Consider the following 13,222-nt stretch of genomic DNA (forward strand, 5'->3'; position numbering starts at 1 on the left):
CCACTGAGCAAGGCCAGGGATCGAACCTGCATCCTCATGGATACTAGTCAGATTCCTTTCTGATGAGCCATGATGGGAACTCCTGAAATGCTCCCTTTATGGAGCCCATTTGCCCTCCAGTTCTACTTTCTATGTCCTACCTGCCAAGGGTTTTCTACATTGGCTACTACCTCAGCCTGAGTTCTCGCTCCCTCTCCTCCGGCAAAGTAATAGGGTAAAAAGGGGGGTGTGTGTGTGAAGGGGTAGTTTTAAAAGGGAAGAAGATTTGTAATGAGATCTTGGCCATTTACATCTGTCTTTTTAAAATTTTACTGTAAATACATCCATGTAATTGTGAAAATTTATGGTTACTTGCTAATTATATCTTAGGGAAATTTATGAAAGTTAAAGAACTCTAACTTCTTAAAAGCATGCTGTTGGAGGGCAGAACTCAAAATCGGCTTTGTGGTATAGGGAGGGAAGGAAGAGAATGGAAATCTCTTCAATAGACTGAGTTCTTTATTTCTGGATTTCTTAGGCTTTTTGGCTGAGTAGCTGCTTAAAAAAGATGATCTCAGAAAAGATGGCAAAGCTAGCTGCAGAGAACCCAGAAATGGTAAGTGCCCTTATCTGTGTCTGTGTTTCACTCTGTTTCCACCATCCACTGACACTGAACTACACTGATGGATTCAGTCTGGTCCTCAAGGGAGGAACCCAGCTGCCCAGAAGTGAGCTGCTCTGCTGTCTGGGAGCTCAGTCTTCAGAAATCAAGCCATGTTTTTTGTTTGTTTGTTTTTTGTTTTGTTTTGTTTTTTTAATGGAGAAGTTGTTCTTGGGTTGCTGAGAACTCTCTAACCTTCTACTCTGTATTCTGGTATTTCTGCCTTCCCCCAAATGGAAGATTCCAGATTTACCGTAAAAGCAACATCATAAAGACAGTACCTTTTTCTTTTCTTTTTTTTTTTTTTTCCTCCCCCGAATCAGAGCTGTAGCCACCGGCCTACGCCACAGCCAGAGCCACAGCAATGCGGGATCAGAGCCGAGTCTGCAATCTACACCACAGCTCACAGCAATGCTGGATCCTTAATCCACTGAGCAAGGCCAGGGATCCAACCCAAAACCTCATGGTTCCTAGTCAGATTCCTTAACCACTGAGCCATGACGGGAACTCCCCTAAAGACAGGATGTTGAGATGAGCTTACGTAAGCCCTGCAGTTTTGCCTCTAGGAAGAACTCATAGCCTCTGTGCCAAGTTAAAATGCCTTTAGCAGTTGGGAGCAGCCGCTGACTTAAAGAAGCTCTCAAGGCTATAATTTTTTCTCCATGTAAAATTTTTCTTAGTTTTTCTAGTCTCCATCTCTTCATGAAAGGCCTAATTACTCATTGAAAGTGTTGGTGCCAAGCTGCAAAGAAGGGTTCCTAAGAGTTTAAACTTTGAAATTGCCTTGCTACCATTACAATTCAGGCACATGCCAAATAAGACTGTACAGTTTGATTTTTAAAAATGTTACAAATACGAATGCTTGCATTGACATTTATAAACATAATTCTCTTGCAGAATAGTACACTTGTCTTTAAAATAGAAAATACTTCCCTATTTTTTTCACTTAATTTTGTCTTTGATAAGAGGATGGAGAATATCTTTTAACATTGATCTTTACTTGGCTTTGCAGCTTGTTTCTAAGAAAAAAGTTGCGTTTTATACTTATTTCTCTGCCTTCTAGAATTGAAAATATTTTCCCAGGGAAAATAAATTTCACTGCCATTTGGTGTTTGAACAACCCAAAATGTATTAGAGAGTAGCAAATCAAAGCAATGAAATAATCAGGGACGCTCTTTTTAAAGAATAAGACAATCTAACTTCCTAGGCAGGGTGGACCCTCTTAAGCTCCAATTTATGTGTGTGTGTGTGTGTGTAGAGAGAGAAAGAGAGAGCGAGGGATGGAGGGAGGACAGAAGTAATTAACTAAATAGCTCCATTAAAATGGAGAAGTGCTCTCAAATGCGGTTCCATATAATGTAAGCTACTTGATGCAGGAAATACTTGTACAATAAATAGCTAAAGAGTTTGCTCTGTAATAGAAGGTAGTGATCTATTTAAAGTTTTCAAGAAAAACCACCGTGCTACCACATTCCTTAGATTTGCACACAAATTAAAATCTATAGTTTAATCCCTATGACTGATAGCAAAATCAGCATATAGTCAATAAAACTTATATTGCTTTATCCAAAGAACTTGCTTTATCCAAGTTTTATGTCTGTGGACTCTTTATTTTATTCCTTTCCTTATTTTGGTTCTTAAAAAGAAAAGTTAAGACCCTTCCTCTTGAAAATGGGGTGGATGTTGTAGGAAGAGCCCACCTTCCAAGAGAGCGTTGTAGGCACAGTCCACATTTTAGGCTGGAATTTCATCTACACACTCATGACTAGAATGGGACCCTAGAAAGGAAATAGAACAGACAAATCAGCTGTTTGAACTTGACTGAGTTCCAGATCTCCCAAAGTATAGTTGATGAGAACAAGGCATTTTCTGGAGCTTAAAGTAGCCACATACATGTTTGACTGTGACATTCCCTTGTTTTCTCAGTAAACACATAGAGTCTGAACTGACACCTATTCTGTATAGAAGGCTTATATGGATTGTGGTACAGAGGTCTCTAATTTGTAAGGCAGAAAAAATTCTAAGATTTTGCTAATTGTGAAGACTCTGGGGGAGGGAAGGGGGAATTGAGGAAATGGGAAACAGATGAGCCCCATAAATAAAGCACATGGTCCCCAGGGAGATTAACTAGTACTGCCTTGTCCTGGTGAGAAGGAAGGAGAGATAGAAGGAGTTTCGTGCTATCTTCAAGTTAATTAACTTCGTTAGCTTCAGACACTGGCTTTGAAGATAAGATTTGAACCCTTTATGAAGGGACCCTTAAAATTTGAAGTTAAACAGGAGTTCTTGTTGTGACTCAGCGGGTTACAAACCCTACAAGTATCCATGAGGATGCGGGTTCGATCCTTGGCCTTGCTCAGTGGGTTAAGGATTTGGCATTGCCCTTGAGCTGTAGTATAGACGCAGCCCAGATCCCAAGTTGCTGTGGTTGTGGTTTAGGCTGGCAGCTGTAGCTCTGATTTGACCCCTAGCCTGGGAACTTCCATATGCTGTGGGTGCAGCCCTAAAAAGCAAAAAAAAAAAAAAAAATTGAAGTCAAACAAATGCACTAAAGAAATATGTACACATACACACACATACACACACACACACAAAAAAACATGTTAAAACATGTCAAATTCTTAAGACATTATTAACTGCAAACTGGAAGGGGACAAAAAAATGTGACATTCTTCTAAGAGCTATGCTCCTACACAAAAACCTAAACTTTTTTTTTTTTTTTTTTTTTTTTTTACTATTTGCCCCTTTTAACTAGAACAGAATTAAAGGATTATTTTTAATGTGAAAATAAAGTACATTAGTTTGGAGACTTGGCTGCCTATAACAAAAAACAAAACAAGACAAAACAAGTGTCTTAGACAAAATAAAAGTTTGTTTCTTTCTCATCTAAAAGAAGCCCAGAAGAAGGCAGTCTGGGACTGGGATGGTGGCTCCATGATGTCACCAGAGACCTTTCTGCTCTGCCACCTTCAGTGTGTGGCATTTACCTCATGCCCAAGATGGCTGCTGGAGCTCCAGTCATTACATCCACGTTCTAGGCAGCAAGTAAAAAGAAAGAATGAAGATGCGCTCACCTCTTTAAGGAGGAATCTGAGAAGTCCCATACAGAATTTCTGCGTATAGTTCATTGGGCAGGAGTTACTCACACCACAAGCCCACACCCCGCTGTAACGAACACTGTTAAATGTAGTTTATTGGAGATATGTTGTCCTTCCAAATAAATTTGGATGTTTTATTGAAGGACAACGTGGATAATGGAGTGGGCTACTAGCAATGTCTGCTATGTAAAGACATCTAAAAAACACCAAGAAAAGAAAGCAGGTTGATTTTATGCAGCAGATGTGTTCTTAAGGAGCTTCTGAAAGTGTATCATCATCATTGTTATTTGTACATTGAACCAAAATCTGAATACTTGAGAGGTATCAGGAATATGCTGGTAAATAATTTTCTGACTGATAAACCATGTAGGAGTTCTCCTGTGATGCAGCAGGTTAAGGATCTGGCATTGTCACTTCAGGGGCTCGGGTTGCTGCTGTAGTGAGGGTTTGATCCCTGGCCTGGAAACTTCTTCATGCCACAAGTGTGGCCAAAAATAGAGAAGAAAAACAATGTGTCTTTTAAAATAATCTATACCTAGTTTGATTGTTTTTATTAGCTGGTATATCTTTTCCTTAGGTTTACTTAAAAGTGGGTCTGAATCTCTACATTGGTTTTCTGAAAAGTGGCAAAGAGCGAGCTGGCCTTGTGATTCCGTTGCCGCAAACTGCGGCATAGGTCACAGATGTGGCTGTGGCGTAGGCTGGCAGCTGCTGTGGGAACTTCCATATGCTGCAGGTGCACACACACCCTACCCCCGCCAAAGAATACTAACCTAATGGAAGTCCTGCATATCCTTCAAAGCAATGTATTTTATGGCAAAACTAAGTTAACCCACTGAAAAATAATGCTGTTTTGCAAGGTCATGTTATGTATCCCATTATTTTTTAATGTTCTATGGTCTCATGAATAATAAGCAATAATAAACACCTTAGTTAATTCGCCCCCTCATTCTGTCATTTCCTGTTTTTACCAAACAGGGGCTGGAAACTGAGGATCCAGCATCAGTTTGTTTGTTGGAGGAGAGAGGCAATTAGTACAGACACTGGGGATTCCAGACTGATAAACTGAGATAGACACATAATGCATCATTGCTCAGTAGTCATCCTTTTTCTTTTTGTATACGAAGAGTGAGTCTAAGACCTTTTTCCCCTAAACCCTGGCTAGGAGCCTGACTTTTGTGTGCTGTGACCTTGCCCTCTGACCTCCAGCCTCCCACCCGGGTCACCCATCAGGAAACTCAGTGAGATTGGGAAGTGAGAGAGAATGGAGACTACAGTATTTATTTCTCTAACTCTGACCCTGCTGGGTGTTTGTGGTTGGCCTGGCCCTGGCTGAGAGCCACACCTCCTGTGGGTGACCTTGCCTCCCTGCTGTTATGGCTTCTCTGGTTCCTGTACCAGCTGCTCCCCTGGCCTCTTCAGGCCTAGAAGTGGTAAGAACCCCCACCCACCCCTGGATGCTAACCCCTGGGGGGCTCCAACCCCCGCTTCATTGATTCACTTTAATCCTCCCCACACCTCCCTTAAGTAGCTCCTTTTAGAAACTCCCCTGTTACCCCAGGAGCAGGCCATCTGTCTTCTGCCGGTCCCTGACTGTTATATGACGTTTATCTCATGTGCAGGATGTAGGGTCAAGTATCTTCAACTTCACTTTGATTCTTCCCTTGATTAATGAGGCCTTTTGATTAATCCAAGCACCATTTGGCTTTGGTTCAGCCTATGGATTGGAGCTCTGTGCATTATTTCTGGATTTAGGGGTTCACTTCGTGTCAAGTCCTTTAAAAGCTATGCTAAATCACAAAATCCATAGGCAGCCACCAGTGGTAAACATCACTTCACTTTTGGGGACTCAGTTTCTGTAACGTTGAGATACTTGCAGGCGAAGGGGGAAGGTGCAGGTGACAAGCAGGTGTCCTGCTGACTGGCAGCCTTGGGGACCATTAAGAGGATTAGTGTGGAAGGAGAAATGTGCTGGTTAAATAGATTACTTGTGTGCTGCCTCTCCAGCTGTGCTGACTGACATTTTACTAATCTATTTAGCAGATTGAAGTTCCGGAACCAGGCAAAAGTAAAAAATGCCACCTTCCACAAAGCCAGGTCTGTGAGTAAAATGATGTAATGGATATATTATGATTTTGAGAAATCTGCCCATTTTTCCCCTTGGAATAACCAAAGTCATCTTACTTTTAAGAATAAGCCAGAATCTCTTTCTTAGAAGCCCCTCCAGGGGCTGGTCCAGTTGGACAACCATCACAAAAATAGAGTGTTTTTATTGTAGTATCCACTTGGGCTCAGAGAGGTACTTTCTTGAATTTATATAGAGAGCTTCCATGAAGAACACAAAATTCTTGAGTGATTTTCTTCTACACTCCAAGCATTTTTTTAAAAAAAATCCTCTTTCTAGTTTATATATATATATGTATATACATAGAGTCTTTTTAGGGCTGCACCTATGACATAGGGAGCTTCCCAGGCTAGGAGTCGAACCAGAGCTGTAGCCGCAGTCCTGTGCCACAGCCACAGCTATGCCAGATCCGCACCACATCTGCAACATACACAACAACTCATGGCAACATCACATCCTTAACCCACTGAGTGAGGTCAGGGATTGAACCTACATCCTCAGAGATTCTAGTCAGATTTGTTTCTGCTAAGCCACGATGGGATTGCCTCTAGGTTTATATATTTTAGTTTCACAGACTTTCTGCAGTATACACTGGATAAAACAACTTTTAAGTTTATAAACTACTTTCTCAAGCATTAGGTCTACAATGCAGATAACAATAACAGTAAAAATCACAGTCTATTAATAAGATTATTATTAAGCATTAATAGACACTCATTGCCCGGCACCATTCTGAGCACTTTTATGTGGATTGGTGCATTTATCCTCATCATGATCCTGTAAATTAGTTGAGAAAATTGGGGCACAGAGAGGTTAGGTGACTTGCTCCAGGTTAGACAGTTCTCAGTGGTAGAAGGAAGCAGGCAGTCTGACTCTAGAGCCGTGCCCATAACTATTCCTTTCTAGGTTCAAATCCTGGTGTAGGAGAATGAAATAAAGGCAGCCTCTAAGTAGCATTTGAAAGGGACTTCTTATTGGTCCAGTTCCTGTCTGCTGTGTATGTAAAGGCAGTTCATATATAAATACAGTATTTCTAAATATATAAGGTCCTTCCTTGAGTGATTAAGCTTCGGAAAAAAATATTTTAAAACAGATTAAATGCAGGGCTGTCTCTCTTACATAATAGCATTTCTGGCTGTTTCTATCAGACAAGATGCGAGCTCAACCACGTACTTACTGGCTGTGTGTCTTCAGACAGATCAAAAAACTGAATGTGGGTAAGGGCTCTTGAGGTGCTTTTTAAAATGCAAATTCCTGGGAGTTCTCATCATGGCTCAGCAGTCAATGAACCCAGCTAGAATCCATGGGGACGTGGGTTTGACCTCTGGCCTCAATCACTGAGTTGGGGATCTGGCATTGCTGTGAGCTGTGGTGTGGGTCGCAGACAAGGTTTGAATCTTGTGTTGCTGTGGCCGTGGTGTAGGCTGGTGGCTACAGCTTCAATTGGACCCCTAGCCTGGGAACCTCCATATGCTGTGGATGCGGCCCTAAAAAGACCAAAAAAAAAAAAAAAAAAGCAAATTCCTGGGCTTCACCCCCAGAGATGGAGATTCAGTAGATAAGCGTTTATAGCCAGTGCCCCAATGAGAAGCAGGGTACCAAGCTTCCATTTCTTTATCTGTGAAATAGAGGTGGCCATCACTCCATCACCTAAATGCATCCACTTCAGCAGCACAGTGATGGCACAGAGCTGTGGTTCTCAGCCTTGACTGCGTATTAGAATCACCTGGAGAGCTCTAACAACTAATGCTGGCTGGGCCCCACCTCAGAGACTCTGATTTAATTGACCTGGGGGCCTGGCAGTGGAATTTTTTAGTAGCTCTCCAAGTGGTCTAATGTACAGCCAAGATTGGAACCATTTTCTCAGAACAGTGGTTCTCAGAGTAGGGTCCCTAGACCTGCAAGGTCAGCATCCCTTGGGAACTTGCTAGAAATTCAAATTCTCAGTCCCCAAATGTAATGGATCAGAAACTCTGGGGGGTTCCCACCGTGGCTCAATGGTAATGAATCCCACTAGTATCCATGAGGACACAGGTTCGATCCCTGGCCTCGCTCCTTGGGTTAAGGATCTGGCATTGCCTTGAGCTGTGGTGTAGGTCACAGATGTGGCTCAGATCCTGTGTTGTTGTGGCTGGCGGCTATAGCTCCGATTGGACCCCTATCCTGGGAACCTCCATATGCCACTGGTGTGTGCTTAAAAAGACCAAAAAAAAAAAAAAAGAAAAAAAGAAAAAAAAAAGAAAGGAAAAAACTCTGGGGCCTGGGGCCAGCAATCTGTATTTAGCAAGTCCTCCAGATGAGTCAGCCTTGCGTTTAGGTTTGAGAGCCACTGTCCTAGAAGTACGGACAGCACAACAGTCAGCGTGGATGAGCAGCAATGCCAAAACAGTGAGCCCTCCTCATGCTCTGAGCAGGGCCAGCCTGTCAGAAGGGTTTAGTGCCCAATTATATTAAATTCCAACTTATTTTAGCCAACCCGTGTAGAGAGCTTATCCTAAACTGTTGTAATTGCTTTCTGCCTCTAACTGATTTAATCCTCACAACAACCCAAGGAGTATTATTATCCTTGGTTTGTAGTCAAGGGAACTGAAAACACAGAAAGGTTAAGTAATTTGCCCAAGGTCACACAGCTGGTAAATGTTGAGTGAGTATCCATACCGAAGCAGTTTTTATTTGTTACTTAACAAATAAAGCTTGTTCCTTTAACCATTTTGCCATGGGGCTTCTCTATCAGAACACATCTGTCTTACAAAAAGGATATTTAGCTACTCTGCTTGGTGAGCTGCTGCAGACTTATTTCACCCGGGCCAAAGCCCACTCTCCAGGGCCCTGTCTTTGAGATTTTATAAACACTGAAAGGCAATTATTCCCTCACTGAAGGTTTATAGCTTCCATAACATCTTAAAATATTTTAAAATAACCGTAATACTTTTTAAAACTTTGTATTTATGTGGGGTGTGCACTTAAAATTTTGAGTGACGTTAACAATTGAAAGTCATATGTCTTGGTTTTTTTATTTTTTATTTTTTATTTATTATTTTTTTGTCTTTCTGCCTTTTCTAAGGCCACTCCCATGGCATATGGAGGTTCCCTGGCTAGGGGTCGAATCGGAGCTGTAGCCATGGCCTGTACCAGAGCCACAGCAACGCGGGACCCAAGCTGCGTCTGCAGCCTACACCACAGCTCAGGGCAACACCAGATCCTTAACCCACTGAGCAAGGCCAGGGACCGAACCCACAACCTCATCGTTTCTAGTCGGATTCATTAACCACTTCGCCACGACGGGAACTCCCTAACTTTTCCTCCTTTTTAAAAATGTATTTTATTTTTTTGGTCTTTACATTTTTTTGGTCAATACAAAAAAATGTATTGGAATGTAGTTGATTTACAATGGTGTGTTAGTTTCAGGTGTACAGCAAAGTGGATGTCATACATACACATATATCCATTCTTTTTCAGATTCTTTTCCCATATAGGTTATTACAGAATATTGATTAGAGTTCCCCTGCTACACAGTAGGTCCTTTTTGGCTATTTTATATATAGTACTGGATATATGTTAATCCCAAACTCCTAATTTATCCCTACCCTCTCACATTTCCCCTTATTAACCATATTTGATTTCGGAACCCGTGAGTCTTTCTGCTTTGTAAATACGTTCATTTGTATCATTTTTATTAGATTCCAAATGTAAGTAATATCACATGATATTTGCTTTTGTCTGAGTTACTTCACTTAGTATGAGAATCTCTAGGGTCATCCATGTTGTTGCAAATGACATTATTTCATTCTTTTTTATGGCTGAGTCACATTCCATTCCATCCATATACCACATCTTCTTTATCTACTCCTCTGTCAGTGGACATTTAGGTTGCTCCCATGTCTCCTATTGTAAATAGTGCTGCAGTGAACACCAGGGTGCATGTACATAATTAGAAAGTCATGTGTCTTTAAGAGAGGGGAAAAGATAAGAGAGGCAGAGTTCAGCTGTTACCTGGAGACATCCTGGTGCCTAGAAAGGTGCTCCGGACATGTCTACCTCATTACACCAGCAGGGGGCACTCTCCACAGTAACAGATGTATACCTACCTAGCGACAAAGCTTCTGTGGGAGAAAACCATTTAAAACAATTACTGCTTAAACACATATAACCTCGATGTCGCCTTTTTAATATTATTTTAACCTTTGGCTTTCTACCAGTATTGCTGTTATGGAAATCATTTCCTCTCATGTAGATCTCTGCCCTCTCTGTTTACTTTGCAACAGAAAGACATTTCTAGTTTTCTACCAAGAAAAAGCAAGATTAAGATAGCTGAAGTTGACTGTGGCTTTGGGACCACAAAAGAAGAAGATCTTTGAAGAAAAGCCCAACTTTTCATGAGCCATACAAGAAGTCCAAAAAGCCCAACTTTTTAAACTGTCCTCAAAGGCTAGTGTGACCAGGAAAAAGCTTGGGGGCTGCAAGTGGGCTTCCTACCAGCAATGGAAGAAATGTGACCCCTTCCCATTTTTTTCACATTAAGATGGACCATATTCATCAAGACAACTTCGGAAACCTATTCATCTCAAGATTTAAGAGAAATACCAACCAAAGTTATGTAGTTGGTTTTTAATGATTTATGAATGACAAGTGGCAAACCTGAATCAGTTAGTATGAAGCTGCTTCTTCTTTTCCCCCCTGTAATAGACGTTCACCTGGCTTCATGAAGTCTTCTATGTGTTTCTGATATTGCATGAATGAAAGGCTCAGTATAAAACACCATAAGTGCATTTGGGGTTACATTCTGAAGACGTGACTCATCAGCTGTGGCTCTAAGAAATGGAATCGTCGAGAAAGAAATCTGGACTTCACGGATCCATCCACACAGTAGGAGAGCACGGAGGTGAAGAAATACTGATTTGTTTCCTTATGTAATTCTGAACCTACCCTGTGGATATACTCAAAGTAATAGGCGGCCCCAGGTCCTTGTTTCTCCACTGTTGTAGTTTTATTCTGTCCTTAGAACACTGATTTCAGTCCAGTAGTTACCATGCTATTTTGAATATTTTTATTTTAGAAAGTAATGGGGCCCTGTACTTGGTATCAGATACCTTAGTTTTAAGCCATGTGTACGTTTCACTAGACTTTTCCTTAATTTGGTTTCAGTTTATCACGATAATGAATATAATTATATATGGAATTAAGATTGCAATAAAGGAAGAGGGGAAGAGGGATAGAGGAATCAATATAATTAGAAAAAGTGCAATATTCTAGTGTTCTTTTCCAACTGGGTTGTGTAACTAATTATATAATATGAAATCTACCCTAGTAAATATAGAATTTATGGTTGAAAATTCTGTGAAGGACTTTTTTGAAGTATAGAATCTATTAAAGCCCTATAATATTTATAAAGCAATGTCTCTAGCCATAACTTCTGGTGCCATAAAGTTTTATATTTTAGGTTAGAGTGGGACATTTTTGCAAAGGCGGAATCATGAACATCCAGGTCACCCATGGTGAATGTATTAATGGCTTAGGATGCATTTTCTGATTAACTTCAAAAGCAGTTGGAGGGAAGTTCCCATTGTGGCTCAGAAGTTAAGACCCAGACATAGTGTCTGTGAGGATGCGGGTTCGATCCCCGGCCTTGCTCAGTGGGTTAAGGAGCCGGCGTTACCACAAGCTATGGTGTAGGTCAAAGATGAGGCTCGGATCTGGCATTGCTGTGGCTGGGGCGTAGGCCAGCAGCTGCAGCTCCCATTCAACCCCTAGCCTGGGAACTTCCATATGCCACGTGCGTGTCCCTAAAAAGAAAAACAACCCCCCCCCGACTTTGTAAAAGAACATGTTTCTCAGCAGTTATGCCAGAGAAGATGGAGCTGTTACCCCCTTTGAGGGTTACTGGACCTGTCTTTATCTCCAAGAAATTGGAGGTTTGAATCACTTCCAGATCAAAGCACTTTATCATTGAATAAAAAGCTGAAAGTCCAACTGCCAGCGTGGCCTTCCCTACTGCAGGTTCGGAGAGAAGGTGGGAGCGAGACACCCCCATGCAAGGGGGGGGTGCCCTCCTTCTTCAGGTGGTGCTTCGAGGGTGGGACCTTCCCCACAGCACAGCCATCCAGCGTGGGAGGAGCCAGCAGCCAGGCATGATTTATGAAGGCGGGCAACAGCTGAATTCCTTCAGGTAAGTCCTAAGGGGTGTGGGATGGCTTTGGAAATCACGAGCATATGCTTTAGTCTAAGAGTCACTCCTCATCCACCTGCAAAAATGGGCCCCACTCAGCCGCATCGTCTCGGTACATCACACACCAACATCACTTCTCTCCACGTCTAGACATGCGTAGCTCTTTCTGCTGTTCACGCTCCTAAAATAACTGGCATAAGCACTCTGCCCACAGGCAAACACACTGGGGTTTGAAAATTTCACAAAAATTATTATGAGTGGAGGAGTTCCTGTTGTGGCTCAGTGGTTAACGAATCCGATTAGGAACCATGAGGTTGTGGGTTCGAACCCTGCCCTTGCTCAGTGGGTTAAGGATCTGGCATTGCTGTGAGCTGTGATGTAGGTCACAGATGTGGCTTGGATCCTGCGTTGCTGTGGCTGTGGTGTAGGCTGGCGGCTGTAGCTCTGATTCGACCCCTAGCCTGGGAACCTCCATATGCTGCAAGTGCGGCCCTAAAACAAAAAAAAAAAAAAAGGAAAAAGTATGGCAGGAGTTCTCTTGTGCACAGCAGGTTAAGGATCTGGTGTTGTCACTGCAGCACCTCAGGTTGCTGCTGTGGCACGGGTTCGATCCCTGGGCCAGGAACTTCCACATGCCAGGGGTATAGCAAAAAAAAAAAAAAAAAAAAGTATGGCAAACTACTAATCCCTTATAAGATGGCTTTTAAGCCTTATCACTATACCCCCCACACACACCTTACAGAGGTATAATTATACTTATAAGTTGCTTTGTAATACCTACTTGGTAGTATTTTTAAGAAGCAAGTCAGTAGTGTTACAATTTTCCAGATGAGAAAAATTAGAGTTATAGAAAAAATACATAATGGACTTGGGTCTTGGTCTAACCCTAGCCCATGTACTTTTCTGTAGGGCAAAGTCTTTAGCTAATCATGTGGGCTTTGCTTGTATAATGTCTTGGAAGAGGTTGGACAATCAGTTGACTTAAAGGCACTGACCTTAGTGAATTTGCCCTGCTCCTGCACCAAATATGGTTTCTCTCTGAGAAATGTGGGAACATGGAGTTGGCTGTACCTCCTAATGGGTTTTCCATCTGTCCACATGAGCACATATTCGATGGGGTCTGTGGTACAGTTGTCTGGGATGGAGGTGCTTGGAGCAACAGGCTGAAAAGTGTGAGTTGGCTTTGCTACGCA

The 13,222-nt window shown here is 42.0% G+C and overlaps 2 protein-coding genes across 7 annotated transcripts in view; both read left to right on the plus strand.

Moving 5' to 3' along the window:
- The window catches only part of SNX31 (sorting nexin 31), an 87,087-nt gene extending 75,254 nt beyond the window's left edge, over positions 1-11,833 (plus strand). For 4 of the 6 annotated variants that reach the window (XM_085021996.1, XM_085021997.1, XM_021089041.2 and 1 more), the window contains 3 exons: positions 518-595; positions 5,779-5,835; positions 10,129-11,833. In XM_085021996.1, coding sequence (XP_084878122.1) covers positions 518-595; positions 5,779-5,835; positions 10,129-10,221 — 228 coding nt within the window. In that variant the 3' untranslated portion in view covers positions 10,222-11,833. The remainder of the gene's footprint in view (positions 1-517; positions 596-5,778; positions 5,836-10,128) is intronic. The other 2 variants (XM_085021995.1, XM_021089042.2) reach the window with 2 other exon arrangements.
- Positions 1-13,222, plus strand: part of RNF19A (ring finger protein 19A, RBR E3 ubiquitin protein ligase) — a 1,069,816-nt gene that overhangs the window by 722,551 nt on the left and 334,043 nt on the right. The gene's annotated exons all lie outside the window — the stretch shown is intronic.

The sequence above is a fragment of the Sus scrofa genome, chromosome 4 (assembly GCF_054392235.1).
Source record: "Sus scrofa isolate SSC_HxYL_T2T_F1_AM1 chromosome 4, Sscrofa_HxYL_maternal_Yorkshire_Landrace_v2.0, whole genome shotgun sequence".
NCBI lineage: Eukaryota > Metazoa > Chordata > Mammalia > Artiodactyla > Suidae > Sus > Sus scrofa.